The 14,611-nt window shown below is 49.1% G+C and overlaps 1 protein-coding gene across 1 annotated transcript in view; it reads left to right on the forward strand.

The window, feature by feature from the left end:
* Positions 1-14,611, forward strand: part of UBN1 (ubinuclein 1) — a 2,005,314-nt gene that overhangs the window by 1,352,897 nt on the left and 637,806 nt on the right. Inside the window, exons 9-10 of the mRNA XM_069646040.1 lie at positions 12,562-12,691; positions 12,953-13,071. Of these exons, the coding sequence (XP_069502141.1) occupies positions 12,562-12,691; positions 12,953-13,071 (249 nt within the window). The remainder of the gene's footprint in view (positions 1-12,561; positions 12,692-12,952; positions 13,072-14,611) is intronic.

Consider the following 14,611-nt stretch of genomic DNA (forward strand, 5'->3'; position numbering starts at 1 on the left):
TTCCCAGAATGCCCTGACCGGGGGGCAGTTCCAATACATATGAATAGAGTTCGCCATGTTGGAGTTGCATTTGGGACAGTTTGTTTCCCGTGCTGGGTCGAATTTGGATGCCTTGTGTGGTGTAATGTGTAGATGATTCAGGATCTTAAATTGTATTAATCTAAAGTTGGAGTTAAGTGAGATAGATTTAGTGTGCTGACAATTCATTTATTTATTTATTACATTTATATAGTGCGCAGGCAGCCCAGGGGCATTGTGGCGCTGTTACTTGTAAAGGAACTTAGTTACAGGTACAGGTATAGGTTGTGCCTTGGGTTACAGTGAGGCAGGATCCTGTGTCAAGCGATAAGGAGAATCATACAACAGAGTACATCATACATCATAGTACATCATACATGTTAGTCATTAAAGTTTAAAACATGAGAGGTTGGTTAGGTGAACAAGGTAGTTTTCATGGCTTTGCGGAAAGCAGTCAGTGAGGGTTCAGCTCACAGAGAGGTGGGGAGGTTGTTCCAATGTAGGGCGGCAAGGTAGGGGAAGCTGGCGCCACCTGCTCTAGCTCTTTTTACTCTGGGCACAGAGAGCATATTGGCATAGGGTGTCCTGGTGGGTCTTGTGGACACGACTGGGTGGATTCTCTGAGATAGGTATGCTGGGGCTGAGAGATGGACACATTTGTGGGTGATGCTTAGCGCCTTGAATATAACCCTTTCCTTTATGGGGAGCCAATGGGATGCTTTTCTGGCAGCGGTGATGTGCTCTCTCTTGGCATTGCCTTGTGCAGCGCGCAGGGCGCTGTTCTGAATTATTTGCAGCTTCTCGAGGTTTTTGTTGGAGGTCCCTAAGAAGAGAACATTACAGTAGTGTAGTCGGGAACCAGTTATGGCTCTAGCTATGTTGGTGCAGGTGCCTTTTGACAGAAAAGGCCTGGTTGCATTGAGGAGTTTTGCATGGTAAGCCGCAGAGGAGGCGATTGCGTTTACTTGTCTGGTCATGGATAGGTTAGAATCTAGATAGACGCCTAGCGTTTTTACCGTGTCGAGTACTGGAATTGTGATTGAGTCAATGGTAAAGTGGCTAAACTGGGAGTCAAGTTTCTTGAGGGTGTCGGGGGATCCTACGAGGAGGAGCTCAGTTTTGTCAGAGTTAGGGGTGTCCAGACATTTGGTCGACCTAAAACTGGTCGAATGACATTTGGTCGATGCAATTTGGTCGAAAACCAAATGGTCGAATTTTTTTTTTAAATTATATATTTATTTTTCGGGTTTTCGTTTTTTACAAAAATGGGTTTTTAGAAAAAAAAGGGGGTTGGGGGGTGGACCCCCCCCCCAAAAAAAAAAAAAAAGGTGAAAATAAAAAATAAAAAAATTCGACCATTTGGTTTTCGACCAAATTGGTTCGACTATTTGTCTGGTCGACCAATTTTTTTCAACCAGATGTCTGGTAACCGAGTTAGGCAAAGGCCGTTGATGGCCATCCACATTTGGATTGTGTTGTATATGTTGTTAAGAGTTGCGCAGTCAGTGTCATAGTTACCTGTTAGTGTGAGGAGGATCTGAGTGTCGTCGGCATAGTTGGTGTAGGAGATGCGCATGGCGTCAAGGATAAGGAAAAGGGGGTGGGTAAAGATGTTATATAAGGTCGGGGAGAGGCAGGAGCCTTGGGGCACACCACATAGCATGATGGTGGGTGATGCAGTGGCTAGGTCAGAGAAGACCTGCATGGTGATCCAAGTGGTAGCTTCTTGGGAGAAGTTGGCTGTGGAGGTTAGGTGATGGCAGAGGATGTTGTGATCTACAAGATCGAAAGCTGCAGAGAGATCGAGGAGAAGGAGCAGAACAGGTTTGCCTTGGTCTCTAGCGTCATCCATTTGGTTTTTGAGGTCGAGTGGGGCGGTCTCTGTCCCATGCCTAGGCCGAAAGCCAGATTGTCTCAGTCCTAAGAGGTTATGCTCTTCGAGGAAGTGGTGGACCTGCAGGTAGGCTGCCTTGTCTAGAATCTTGAGGAGGAATGGGACTGTGGTAATGGGGCGGTAGTTGTTGGGAGAGGTGGGGTCAAGTGTAGGTTTTTTTATGAGAGGTCGGACCCATGCTTCCTTGAGGCACGAGGGGACTCTTCCTGTGGTGAAGGAGGCATTGACGAAGGCTGTTAGGAAAGGAGCAAGGGTGTCTGAGCAGTCTTTGATGATGGAGGCGGGGCAGGGGTCCCCTTTGCAGTTGGAGGGTTTGATGTTGTTCATGATGTTGATCATGTCTTTTTCCTGAATGGTTTTGAAAGAGAAGGTAGGGGCGGCCTCTGTGGGTGAGGAGAGGGAGGAGGTTGGGGGAGGGGTAGAGGGGGTGGGGAGCGCTAGTTTAGTGTTCAGAATTTTGGTTTGGAGTGAGCTGATTTTATTGCGCATGGCTGTTTGGATGTCGTCACACCATGCTTTATCTTTGGTGAAGTTTTGAGGGGTTGGTGTAAGGGTCTCGAGTTCCCTGAATATGGCGAACATTTCCTTGGTGTTTGATTTGGCCTCGGAGATTCTATCTTCAAATGATTTGGCTTTAGCTTTGCTGATGGCTTTCTTATATTTGTTTGCGAGGGATTTGAAGTTAAGTTTGTCTTTGTCATCACGGGATGTTTGCCATTGAGCTAGTGCTGCTCGCTTGTCTGTGCGCAGTTTGAGGAGGTCTTGGGTGAACCAGGCATTAGTGTGGCTGGTAGGTTTGGATTTGCCCGGCTTAAGTGGGGCGATAGCATTGATTGCTGCCGTGATAGCAGAGTCGTAGTTCTTGGCAAGGGTTTCTGGGTCGTTGGAAAAGGGGGGTCTAAAGGCAGGTCCCTGTAGGAAGGGTAAGAGTCTTTCTTTGGTCAGTTGGCTGGTACTTCTTGTGAAGCTGGTGGTAAGGGTTTGGGGGGGGTGGGGAGGAGGTCGTGATGTTGAAGGTGATGGTGTGGTGGTCGGACCATGGGGTGGGGGTATTGCCTGTGACTGTGAGGGGGCAGTTGCGATGGGCTATCCAGTCTAATGATCTGCCTAGTGCGTGAGTAGGGTCTGTGATGGTGTTGGCGAATCCTAGAGTGGCTAGAGCTGTGTCAAGTGATTTGGCACCAGGGTCTTTGGTGTCATTCAGGCCAGGTTGATGTCCCCAAGGAGAATGACTTTGGATGACTTTTTTAGGTTGTGAGCCAGGAGGTGAGTGAGTGATGCCTGGAAGTCTCCCAGGGGGCCTGGTGGTCGATAGATGAGCTGTAGGATGATGGTGCAGTGATGCGAGATAGTCAGTTTCAATTGAAGGTAGTCGCTGTTGTTGTTTATAGTTTTGTCAACCTTTCTGATGGTGATCGAATCTTTGGCTATGAGAGCGACACCGCCTCCTGTGGTCAGGCGATCTTGTCTCGTGATGGCATAGCCTGGTGGGAGAGCGAGGGATAGAGCGGGGCCTGAGGCTTCGTGTAGCCAGGTCTCAGTGACCATTAGGAGATCTAGATCGAGGTTGGTGATGAGGTTGTGGATGTCTAGGGCGTGCGCATTGATGGATCGGCGTTGATGAGGGCACATTTGAGGTGGCGTTCGGGGGAGATATTTACATCAGTGGGTGGCATGGCTGTGGTAGAAGAATTGCACATTGCGGTAATCACATTAGTGGTAGTGGGGGGCATATTTTCTAGGGTCCTAGACATGGATAAAGTAGCATTTACATCAGTGGGTGGCATCGCTGTGGTAGAAGAATTGCACCTTGCGGTAATCACAACAGCGGTAGTGGGGGGCACATTTTCTAGGGTCCTAGACATGGATAAAGTAGCATTTACATCAGTGGGTGGCATGGCTGTGGTAGAAGAATTGCACATTGCGGTAATCACATTAGCGGTAATGGGGGGCACATTTTCTAGGGTCCTAGAAATGGATAAAGTAGCATTTACATCAGTGGGTGGCATGGCTGTGGTAGAAGAATTGCACATTGCGCTAATCACATTAGCGGTAGTGGGGGGGCAGATTTTCTAGGGTCCTAGACATGGATAAAGTAGCATTTACATCAGTGGGTGGCATGGCTCTGTGGCAGAAGAATTGCACATTGAAGTAATCACATTAGCGGTAGTGGGGGACAGATTTTCTAGGGTCCAAGACATGGATAAAGTAGCATTTACATCAGTGGGTGGCATTGATGTGGTAGAAGAATTACACATTGCGGTAATCACATTAGCAGTAGTGGGGGGCACATTTTCTAGGGTCCTAGACATGGATAAAGTAGCATTTACATCAGTGGGTGGCATGGCTGTGGTAGAAGAATTGCACCTTGCGGTAATCACATTAGCGGTAGTGGGGGCACGTTTTCTAGGGTCCTAGACATGGATAAAGTAGCATTTACATCAGTGGGTGGCATGGCTGTGGTAGAAGAATTGCACAATGGGGTGATCATATTCAAGCCCGTGGCAGGTACATTATAAGGAGTCATGGCCATTGTTACAGTTGCATTGTGGTCAAGGTAGTGCTTACTGCGTGGACTCTGATCCATAGCGTGGGGCAGCCTTTGGGGATTGTAGTTTGTTAAGGCTGGAATCTTTGGGCTAATGGAAATTTGCAGGGTTCTAGCTTGCAGGCGCGCGTTCCGTACGTTTGTTGGTGTAGGTATTGAAGGTAGCGAACATGTGAGGGTACGTGCACGCAGACGCTAGAGTCTAGAAGTGAGTGCGGTATGCTGATCAGGAGTGTCGGACTCCTTACCTTGTACTGCAGGCAGAGTTCCACGGCGGACGGCAGACTTCGAGCAGCGAAGAGCTGCAAAGAGGAGTGCAGGCCTTGTCCTCTGTCAATATCTGGGCCATTTGGTATCCTCAATGGTGATTCCTAGGTCTCGCTCCCATTTTTGTTTCGTACAGTTTTTGGAAGGGGTATGTGCCTGGGCTGCCCTGTATAGGCTAGATATTGTTACTGTAAAACCGTCCTGCGTCATAATTGCCGCTATGAATTGGTGAGGCTCTAGGCCATATGGAAATGTGGGCCATTTTTTTTTGCATGCCGCTTTTAGGCAGTAATATTGTAGGGTTATGATGAGACCTGTGCCCAGCTTATCCTGCACTAGCTGTAGTGTGGTGAACTTGCCCTCGGGGTACAGATCTCCAAGTGTCATCTGCTTATTGTCCCATCTTTTTTGAAGTGCGGTGTCGAACGTGGGTTCTAGACCAGGGTAGTGCCACAAAGAGATAAATGGCCAATATGGGGTTTCGCATCCCACCCTAGCAAATAGGGAAGACCAAGCACGTACCGTAGTGGCCACTTGGTCTATATCTGTGATGTTCCCCTTGATTGTAGTAAACGGCATCGCCTGAATGTTGGAGGGGGCTGCTGCAAACTTTTCGGCTCGTACATGGGCATGTGGTTTGGCTGTGGCCGCTGTCATGATGCCTACCCCCGGGCATCCGGATCGTGTCCATCAGCCCCGGGAGTAGGCATCCAGATACTCATTAAAACCCCAACAGCCCCGCGCCAGGCTCATCATAGAAAACAGTCCTGCCGCCATAGGCGCCAGGCTCATAGACTTTACTTACCTTATACAGACCATGCTACAAATGAGTCCAAGCCAACGTGAGGCCTGGATGGGACTATTTTATTACAGGGACTATTTTTCACTCGGGTGTGGTTCTGGGGAACTTCTTACCTGGGACTACTTTGCAGGCCATTTAAATCACGCCCGAACAGCAGCCCATGATTCGCGTTATTCTGCATCCAGCAGCGTGACGCTCACCCTGTCTGCAAGTCAGCATCCAGTCTTCTGCCACGCCCGCCTCGAATCCGGAGCTCCTAGACAAAAGGAAAAGAAAGGAGAAGAGGTTAGATCACGGACATTATTTGATTCCTTACCTGATTCCGGACTCAGCACATCTCCGAGCCTGGAAAGGACATTATTTCAGCACGCGTCGCTTTGCCAGCAGCAGCGCCGCGTAATACTCACCAGTCCACCGCATCTTTCGATTCGGCGCTGCCTCCATCATTTTCTTCATCGAAATCCAGCATCTGGGGGGAAAACAAAAGGAATAACAAGGTGAGCCGAGAAAACCGACAAAGACAATCTCTTTTTCACCATAGGCTTACCTGCTTTGCCACCGGAGGTATTATTCTTTAATTCGCCGCATCTTCCTATGCCGCACCTATAAAGGGAGAGAAAACAGCAAGTTAAACTCATGCAACTTTTACCGGACAGTGTTTGGTAATACAGACTCTTACCTGAACACCATCAGCTGCCTCCAGGCAATATTCTTTTGGACCCAGCTGCAACCTAACGAGGGAATTGAACAAGAGTGAACATCTTACATATTGAACTCTTTGAACTTTATAGACACTGGAGTTAATATTCCTCCGGAACTCCTTCAGTACCTTCAACCCAGTGAAGTAACTGGTATCTACGCGCCCTTGCATGCCATGCAGGATGGAGAACTCATCATTTAAAAACATAAGGTGAGATTACCAAAAGGGGATATCGCAGGTGATTAGTGGGGAGAACGAGAACTGTTGGGGGGCTATCACTAAAGTCCACGGGTGGCTAAATCCCTTTCTCCACTTGCAGGAGAATACTTCTACGAGGCCAGCAGACAAGATTAGGCGGGCCAGTCCAGACTGTCATCTCTTCACTACACAGACCGCAGCTGTCCGGGTCCGATCGACGCCCCTGTGGGAACCAGGTAAGCGTAACAGCCGCCCAGTATCGAGCATAATGAGCCTGAGCTCCGTGATAATATAGTACATAATCAGGGGCCGTCAGGCCGCCAGTTTCGTATCTTTCACACATCTTTTGCCAATTGAGCCTGACTGATCTCCCTCCCCACACAAAGGCGGTGGAAAGTTTTTGCAGTTTTTGAAAGAATTCCCTTCCTGGCCAAATGGGGACAAGTAGAGGAGTTTAGGGACCACAACCATTTTGAGCAAGGCGACCCGGCCTTATAGAGATATCGTTAATGCCCCCCAGATTTTGAGTTTTTTCTCTAGGGTGTGTAAATATGCTTCGTGATTGTTTGTGAGGAGTGTTTGTCTGTCGGTGGACATTATTATTCCTAGGTAGCGCGCAGTAGTGGGGGACCACTTAAACCCAGTTAAAGCCGGAGACTGTAAAATGGATGGAGTCAGCGGGATAATCTCTGACTTTGTTTGGTTTATCTTGTAGCCAGAGTAAGTTGAGAAAGTGGATATTTTCTCCATGATAGGTGGTAGGTGTGTCTCAGGGTATCTGACATATATCATTGTGTCGTCAGCGTATAATGAAAGGAGCTGTGGCGAACCTCTGATACGGATGCCCCTCCATGTGTGTTCGTGTCTGACCTTGACCGCCATACCTTCTATTGTAAGGGCAAATATGAAGGGGGAGAGAGGGCAGCCTTGACTGGTGCCTCTCTCTAGTGTGAATGGGGATGACATAGTATTGTTTGTTCTCACCACTGCAGATGGTTGTTTATATAGCACTTGAATATACCCTATAAATGTTGGCCCAAACCCCACTTTTGCTAGGATCAAAAACATATAGTTGCACGAAACAGAGTCAAACGCTTTTTCTGCGTTTAGGGTGATTGCTGCAGCTTTGGCTTTGGGATCAAGTTGTGATGTGATAGCGAAAATCCTCCGTAGATTCAGTGCGGTGGAGCGTGTTGGCATAAATCCTGATTGATCAGTGTGGATACATTTATTCATGTATGGGGTCAGGCGGTTTGCTATTGCTTTGGCGTAGATTTTGGTGTCTGTATTAATGGGGGATAAAGGGCGATAGGATGAGGGGTGCTGGGGGGGCTTGTGCGGTTTAAGCAGGACTGAAATTACTGCCTCCCTCATGGTGGTTGGTAATATACCCCTCTTGAGTGTATCTTCCCAAACTTCAAGCAGCCTAGGGGCCATTTCGGCCTTGTATGTTTTGTAAAAGTCGACTGGAATCCTGTCCGATCCCAGTGCCCTGCCCGCTCGTAAGTCGGCAATGGCTTGCTCAATTTCTTCAGTTGTCAGCGGGAGGTCTAGTTTTAGCTTCTCTTCTTCATCCAACCTGGGCAACGGGATAGAGTCAATATAGCCTTTGAGATCTTCTAGGTCAACAGTGTCTGCGTTGGCGTATAGTGTGGTATAAAACTGTTTGAACACTTCGTTGACTGCTTCCGGGGATGTCTGAACCGACCCGGTGGAGTCGTAGCTGCTGGTGATTTGCCTAGATCCCATCTCAGCTGTGATCAGAGTCGCCATTGATTTGCTGACCTTGTTCCCTTCCCCATATCTGTGCCCGTATGGGTTGGGAGATGAAATATAATTCTCTATCGGCTAGGCCTTTATATATGTCCATTTGAGCCTGTATTTTCAGTAGGTGTTCTCTCCCCTAATTTGCAGGCTGCTGGACTTCGAGGTTGCAGGGTTCTATCTCGGCCTGGGTGAGTTCCCTTCTTATGTCCCTCAAAATGCCATAGGATGTCCCCATCAGCTGACCTCTCAGCCACACCTTGAACGACTCCCAGACCGATTGCAGTGATTGTACTGATCTTTCGTTACACAGAAAGAATTCCTCTATTTCGATTCAGAGGGGTTCTACAACTGCTTCATCTCTCAGCATTTTAGGGGGCATGCGCCAGGTTCTGGTGGTATGGGTCACACTCCTTGATGTCAGCCGTAAGAGGACCGGGGAATGATCCGACAATGTCCTCGGAAGGATGTCACAGTACTCCACTTCAGCGATCAGCCCAGGTGAGCATAACCAACCACTAATCAATTCTCGAGCTGGAGCCATGAGGCCTGGAATATTTGTATACTCTCTCGCTAGTGGATGTAATTCGCGCCAAGTGTCTACCAGAGGTAGTATGACCATTGCTTGCTTCAGTGTCAATGCCGCTTTCGTAAGCTGTTTGCAGTGTCCCGCGGAGCGGTCAAGTCCCAAGTCCAGTATTAGATTGAGGTCTCCACCCCATATCACTGCTGCAGTGCCAACAGGTGACAGTAGCTCTACCATCTGGAGATAAAACGCCGGGTTGTCCAGATTTGGACCATAAGTATTTACAATAATAACATCTTGGTTATGTAGTTAACCCAAAGGATCGCATAGCGCCCCTCGTCGTCTGTGGTAGATTTGGTCACCTGAAAGTTTAGCCGTTTGTGCACAATTGTGAGTACTCCTCTTGCCATTGTGGAGTAGTTTGTGGCCACTTTCATGGGCCCCCAGTTTCGCGCAAATGTGTCGGTGATCTTTTTCGTGTCGTGTTTCTTGTAGGAGGAGGATGTCCACCTTGTGTCGATTCGCATATGCCAGTATCTTTCTTGCCTTTATCGGGTGGGCTAGTCCCCTGATATTCCAAGTGAGCAATTTAACTCCTTGTCCCTTAGTTGCCATTGGGGTCGGTGTTGTAGACCTCCCATGGTTTGAACTTTATTGATTGCGGTGCTATTTTACTGGTATTTCTCCTGCCTATGCTTGTGATGTTTTCGTCCCTACCTTGATGTGAATCAATTTGTTCATCAATGTATTCTATCTTGCTTACTTCGCAGTGATGTGCCTTGTGCATTTCAACTCGTGGGCAACAGGCCCTGTAGTCTCCCCTCCCGCCTCCCTCACTATCCCCGCAACTGGACAGTGTAAAACCCAAACAAAACTTCAACTATTGAGAAAAACAATCGGGGGGCCCCAGTTGGTGAGTCTGTCCTTGTGCCTCTACCGACCAGACCATTCTGATGGCCGCTATACCGTTATTATATGAATCCAGGTGACCGTACTTCAAGTGTTCGAATTGGACTGTGAGTTCTTGTCTTTCTGTGTTTGCGGGATATTGTGTTCAATGTATCTCATGGCCTCCTCCGGGGATTCGAAGAACTGCACCCTCCCTTCATGTTGAAGGTGTAATTTGGCGGGGAAGAGCATCGCGTATGGCATGGAGCGCGCTTTAAGAGCTTTCTGGACCTGGTCGAAGGTGCGGCGTGCAGCCTGTACACCGTTGGAGAAGTCAGGATATATGTGTATCCTATTGGAATCATACAGTAACGTGCCCTTCTCTCTGGAGAGGCGGAGGATCATGTCCCTGTCGCGATAATTAAGGAGACGGGCAATGACAGTGCGCGGTGGTGCCCCGGGTTTAGGAGGAGCGATCAGCGCTCGATGGGCCCTTTCTATTAAGAATTGTTGCGAAAATTGGGCCTCCTTTAACACGGTGCGAATCACCTCCTCGAGGTACACACCTCCATTGGGGTGTTGATTTGTTTTTTTGCCAGCCCGACTATTCTTATATTATTGCGGCGTGACCTGGATTCGAGGTCATCGCATTTCATTTGTACCTGGGATTCACTATCCTTGCCGTGGGTTGTGGTCACATCCTCTAATGTACTAATTCGAGTCTCTGCCTCAGCCACTCACGTGCTCACCAGGTGTAAGTCTGCCTTGTTTGATGACATCGTAGACCCCATTTCGTCTAACTTGGAGTTTACTGTCTCAAAACCAGCCTGGAGGGCTGCCATATATGGGTCCGGTGTGCCATCTGCCGGGCGTTGAGGCACTGGTTGGCTGGTATGCAGGATTTCATCACTCCTACCCTCCTGTGCAGTATTCGTAACTGCATCCATAGAGCCTTTTTTGTTGGTTTTGTTGCCTCTGGTCATGCCTTCTGTTGTGGTAATGCGTTAGCTGGGTCGCAGGATTTAGGAAGAATCGTGGTGGAAGGGGTATCAGGTAGTCAGTGACCAAATGTCGTGCCTGTGGCAGTTCAGGTATAGTGTAGCCCTCCTGGTGCAGTCCGGCAATAATTACAGGATATGGACGATTGCCAGGTCACCTGTCAACCACGACACACTCCACTCAGTGCAGCTCCCCTCAGAGGTGTATGCTGGTGGGCGAATAACCAACCCGGTTGATGTCCTGTGTAACTAAGGGTGTGGATAGGTGGACCTTGCTTCCCAGTTGTCCCGCTCCTCCGTCCTGTGCAGGGGTTTAATCAGTATGGATGTTGGGGCCAGCTAGTAGCGCATGCTGTTGTATCTCCTTTCATACAGAGTTTATCCTACCTGGCAGCTTGTTCGTGGAAGGTGGCGGGGGAGGGCACACCCTGAACCCAGCAGGCCAGCCGCTTGCACACAGCACACACGGCGGCTGCTGGGGGGGTGGGGGGATGCCCGCTGCACCCGCTATCAGATGACAGGCGGGGGTCTGTCCCACAGACACGAGCCACTCAACCCCCACCACGCGTGGCAGCCTCCAAAGGATGGGTGTTCTCTTCACACGCCGTGCATTCACGGACGGCCGGCCTCGCCAATGCGATGAAACCTGATGATTCTATGGAGGCCAGAAATGTCAGACTGCTGCCGGCAGTTGCCGAGGGACCCCGGCCCCAAACTGCATCAGGGGTAAAGCTGGCAGTCAGGGGGGTCTCCTCTCAGTCCCGCAGGTCGTCGTAGGGGGCCCTCAATGAGGCCCGCAATGAGGCCCTCCAGATGCTCACGTCCGCCTCGGGCCCCAGGGAGAAGGGGGAGGGCAGCTCAATGCGGCCACGGCCCGCCAGAAAGAGCCTGTGGTTTTTCCAAGATATAGGCCTCAGGGGAGTCTCTTGATGGCTCCAGGGGGAGGGGAGGGGACTCCACAGTCCATCGCGGGCAACTGCCAAAGAGCCCCGGCCCCGATCCGTAACAAGAAGTAAAAATGATGGGAAGGGGAATAGTCCCCTCTCAACCCCGCCGGACAGTCATTCAATTGGGGAGGAAGGCTACGCCCGCACCTGTGCGCCCTCAGGGGACTCAGACTCTCCGCCGGCCCCGGCCCCTCTGATCACCCAGAGCCTGCCCCGATATCAGCAGCCAATGCCTGGAATCGCCAGTGGGGGTCCCGCATTGAGGTCTCCAGCTCCCCAGCAGACGCGCGGTCCAGGTCCGGGAGGGGCGGGGAGCACAATGAGGCCGCATCGCTCACGCAGGGAGCCCGCGGTTTCTTTGATGCAATGTTACTCCACAAATATCCAGGCTTGGGCAGCTCAGGATGGAGCGAAAGGCGCACCAGTAGTTTAATCACACAGTCCAACGTAGATATTGTGGCCATTCACTCAGGATTCGTAGGCTTTCAATTCGGATATTTAGGTTACGGCACAGCTATTCAATCAGGCGGCCATTACCGTCGGCGTCCAACAGCGCCCCCCATGGCAAGCACTTTTAAATGGTTGGGGAATGGCTCCCATCCTGCCTACCCGATTCTGAATACGTTCAAGATGAACCATTTATGCCATGATTCTTGATACCAATTCTCTCTCGTCATGTGCTCATCCTTCAAACATTTAGAAACAAGCATCAAAAGATACAAGCAGGCATTGCTGTCTTACCTCAGGGATAAAATAAACCCTCCACAATTTACAAAATGTATACTCCGAAAACCTTTAAAAATTCAACAAAGTGAGCTCTCTCTGTTTGCTTAGGAGATTAACCATTTCAACTTCTAAAGCAAAGTGTGTATTCCCTTTACTCGAGGTATCCAAACTGTAGGAAAAGCTTATTGAAACCTATCTGCCAAACAGTTTTGTATTTTAAATGCACTGTAGATTTTCAAGCCATTTTATGCTAACAATTGTTGCTTGTTTCTGTCTCTCTTTTAGCATTGAGCTGCAGTCTCATGAACTGAGCGGATCTCAAAGGTCCAGTGTGTATACTCATCTGGCATCGTTTTTGCCCTTCAGCAAGGAGACATTGCTGAAGCGTGCTCGCAGGCTTCACCGGCATGAGCAGGTAGAATTTGATTTACTTGGATACTGGATTAGATTGCTAATGGCGAATGTTCTGTCACTATAAGGCCTTAGGTGAGTGTGGGATCTCTTAACTTACACCGAAGAGTACTTTGGCTGCATTTTGTATGTGCAGACACACTAGGCACTTTTGGACATTTGCAGTTGGTTGAAGTGCATGGATGGGGTGACTGTATCTTGTAGTTATTACGTGTGAGTTCCCGTGTATTATCCAGGCTTAACCTTGTTTTTTAATCCTGAATAGGGTGGACGCCTGAAGGAGCCCCTCCAGAAGTTGAAAGAAGCCATTGGCAGAGCTATGCCACAGCAAGTGGGCAGGTACTACGCAGAGTGTCAGGCACACACCCGGGCAAGATTTGCCAGGTTAGTGGTGGTTCATCTTCTCTGTGTTCTGACATCTTGTACCTTTGGTGATATCCTTAAATATATAAGCATGTTTATGTTATTGTTTTGTTCATCTGTGTGCCTTTATTTAGTGTAGTTCTCTTCTCTATTTTGCTCTGCACATCCCTGTTATCAATATGCTATTATATATATCTTTAAAACTTGATTTGTTTGTGTTTCTGCTCCAGCTTCAGTGTCTCTCTCCTTCTCCTGGATTATTTATTTATTTATTACATTTTTATTATTTTCCAACATGACAACCATACAGCACAATAAACCATCGTACATATTAACTCTTACGTACAGTTTCATGTTGCATTTTCTCCCCCCCCAACTCCCAACTCCCAATTCCCCTCTCCGCCTCCCTCCCCTCCTAGCCTACGGAACCCTTCAATCTTCCCTGCCCGCTCCTACCAAAGTTTCTGGGCTACTTCGCCCTTGCAGGGCTATCTTTTCCCTGGCTATCCCAGTCCGACACGAATAGTGTCGCTATTAGTTGTCTCTAGGCAATCAACGTGTCTACTTCCTCCTCCTCCCCCTGCCTGCTGCTTCATGCCATACCGATGTTTCAGCATTCGCCCATTTCTTAAGATCTTGCCACCAGACCTGTGCCTGCGGTTTCCTACTCGCTTTCCAGCTCATTGCTATTCTACGTTTAGCTAATATATACACCAGGTCTTTGAGTTTGCTCACGTGTGTAGCTCTACGAGGCCTGGGGAACCCCCGCAACAGGCACACCCAAGGGGAGCTCACGTCTAAGTTTATCTCTTTTTCTGCCATGAAGTGGGCCACCTCCTTCCAAAATTTGCCTATTTCAGGGCATTACCAGAACATATGTACCATTCCTGCATTCACTTCCCCACATTTCGGACATGTCTGTGCACCAGTGGTTTTAAACTTAGCTATTTTCTTCGGGGTCATGTATGCTCGGTGGGTGACATATAGCTGAATCTGTTGCAACCGCACGTTTCTCGATACCTTTTTATGGTATCCTTGCACTCTGACCCACAGCTCGTCTTCCATTGATTCCCCCTCATCTTCCTCCCAGTTCAATCTCGTCTGGACCACCTCTTTCACAATCTTAGACATCAGCAACTCACATATACGGGATACCTCGTGGCCCCCTTCAGACACGTCATAAAAGGTTTCTATGACTGTCTCGGGCTGTTGGGCCAACACCACTTCGGGCCACATACCTTGGATAATCCTCACCAGCCTAGAATATGTGACATGCTGTCCCAGATGTAACCCTGTGTCCTCCACCAATGTATCAAACTCCTTCACCTGCCCGTCTCGCCACACATCCCACATTGTCACTATGCACACCGGTTCCCACTTCCTTCTGATGTTCAGCCTCATTTGCTCATCTACTCCTTCTAGCACCACTAGCGGAATCTGTGGGGAACACGTGGACGGATTCTCCATTAACTGGCAAGCTCTACGCCACGTCTTCCCTCCCAGGTCTAACAGTCTACACTCTCCCACCCTCTGTTGTTTTGGCAACCACATCTTCTCGTTC

This window comes from Ambystoma mexicanum, chromosome 2p (genome assembly GCF_040938575.1).
Source record: "Ambystoma mexicanum isolate Mex_15411 chromosome 2p, UKY_AmexF1_1, whole genome shotgun sequence".
NCBI lineage: Eukaryota > Metazoa > Chordata > Amphibia > Caudata > Ambystomatidae > Ambystoma > Ambystoma mexicanum.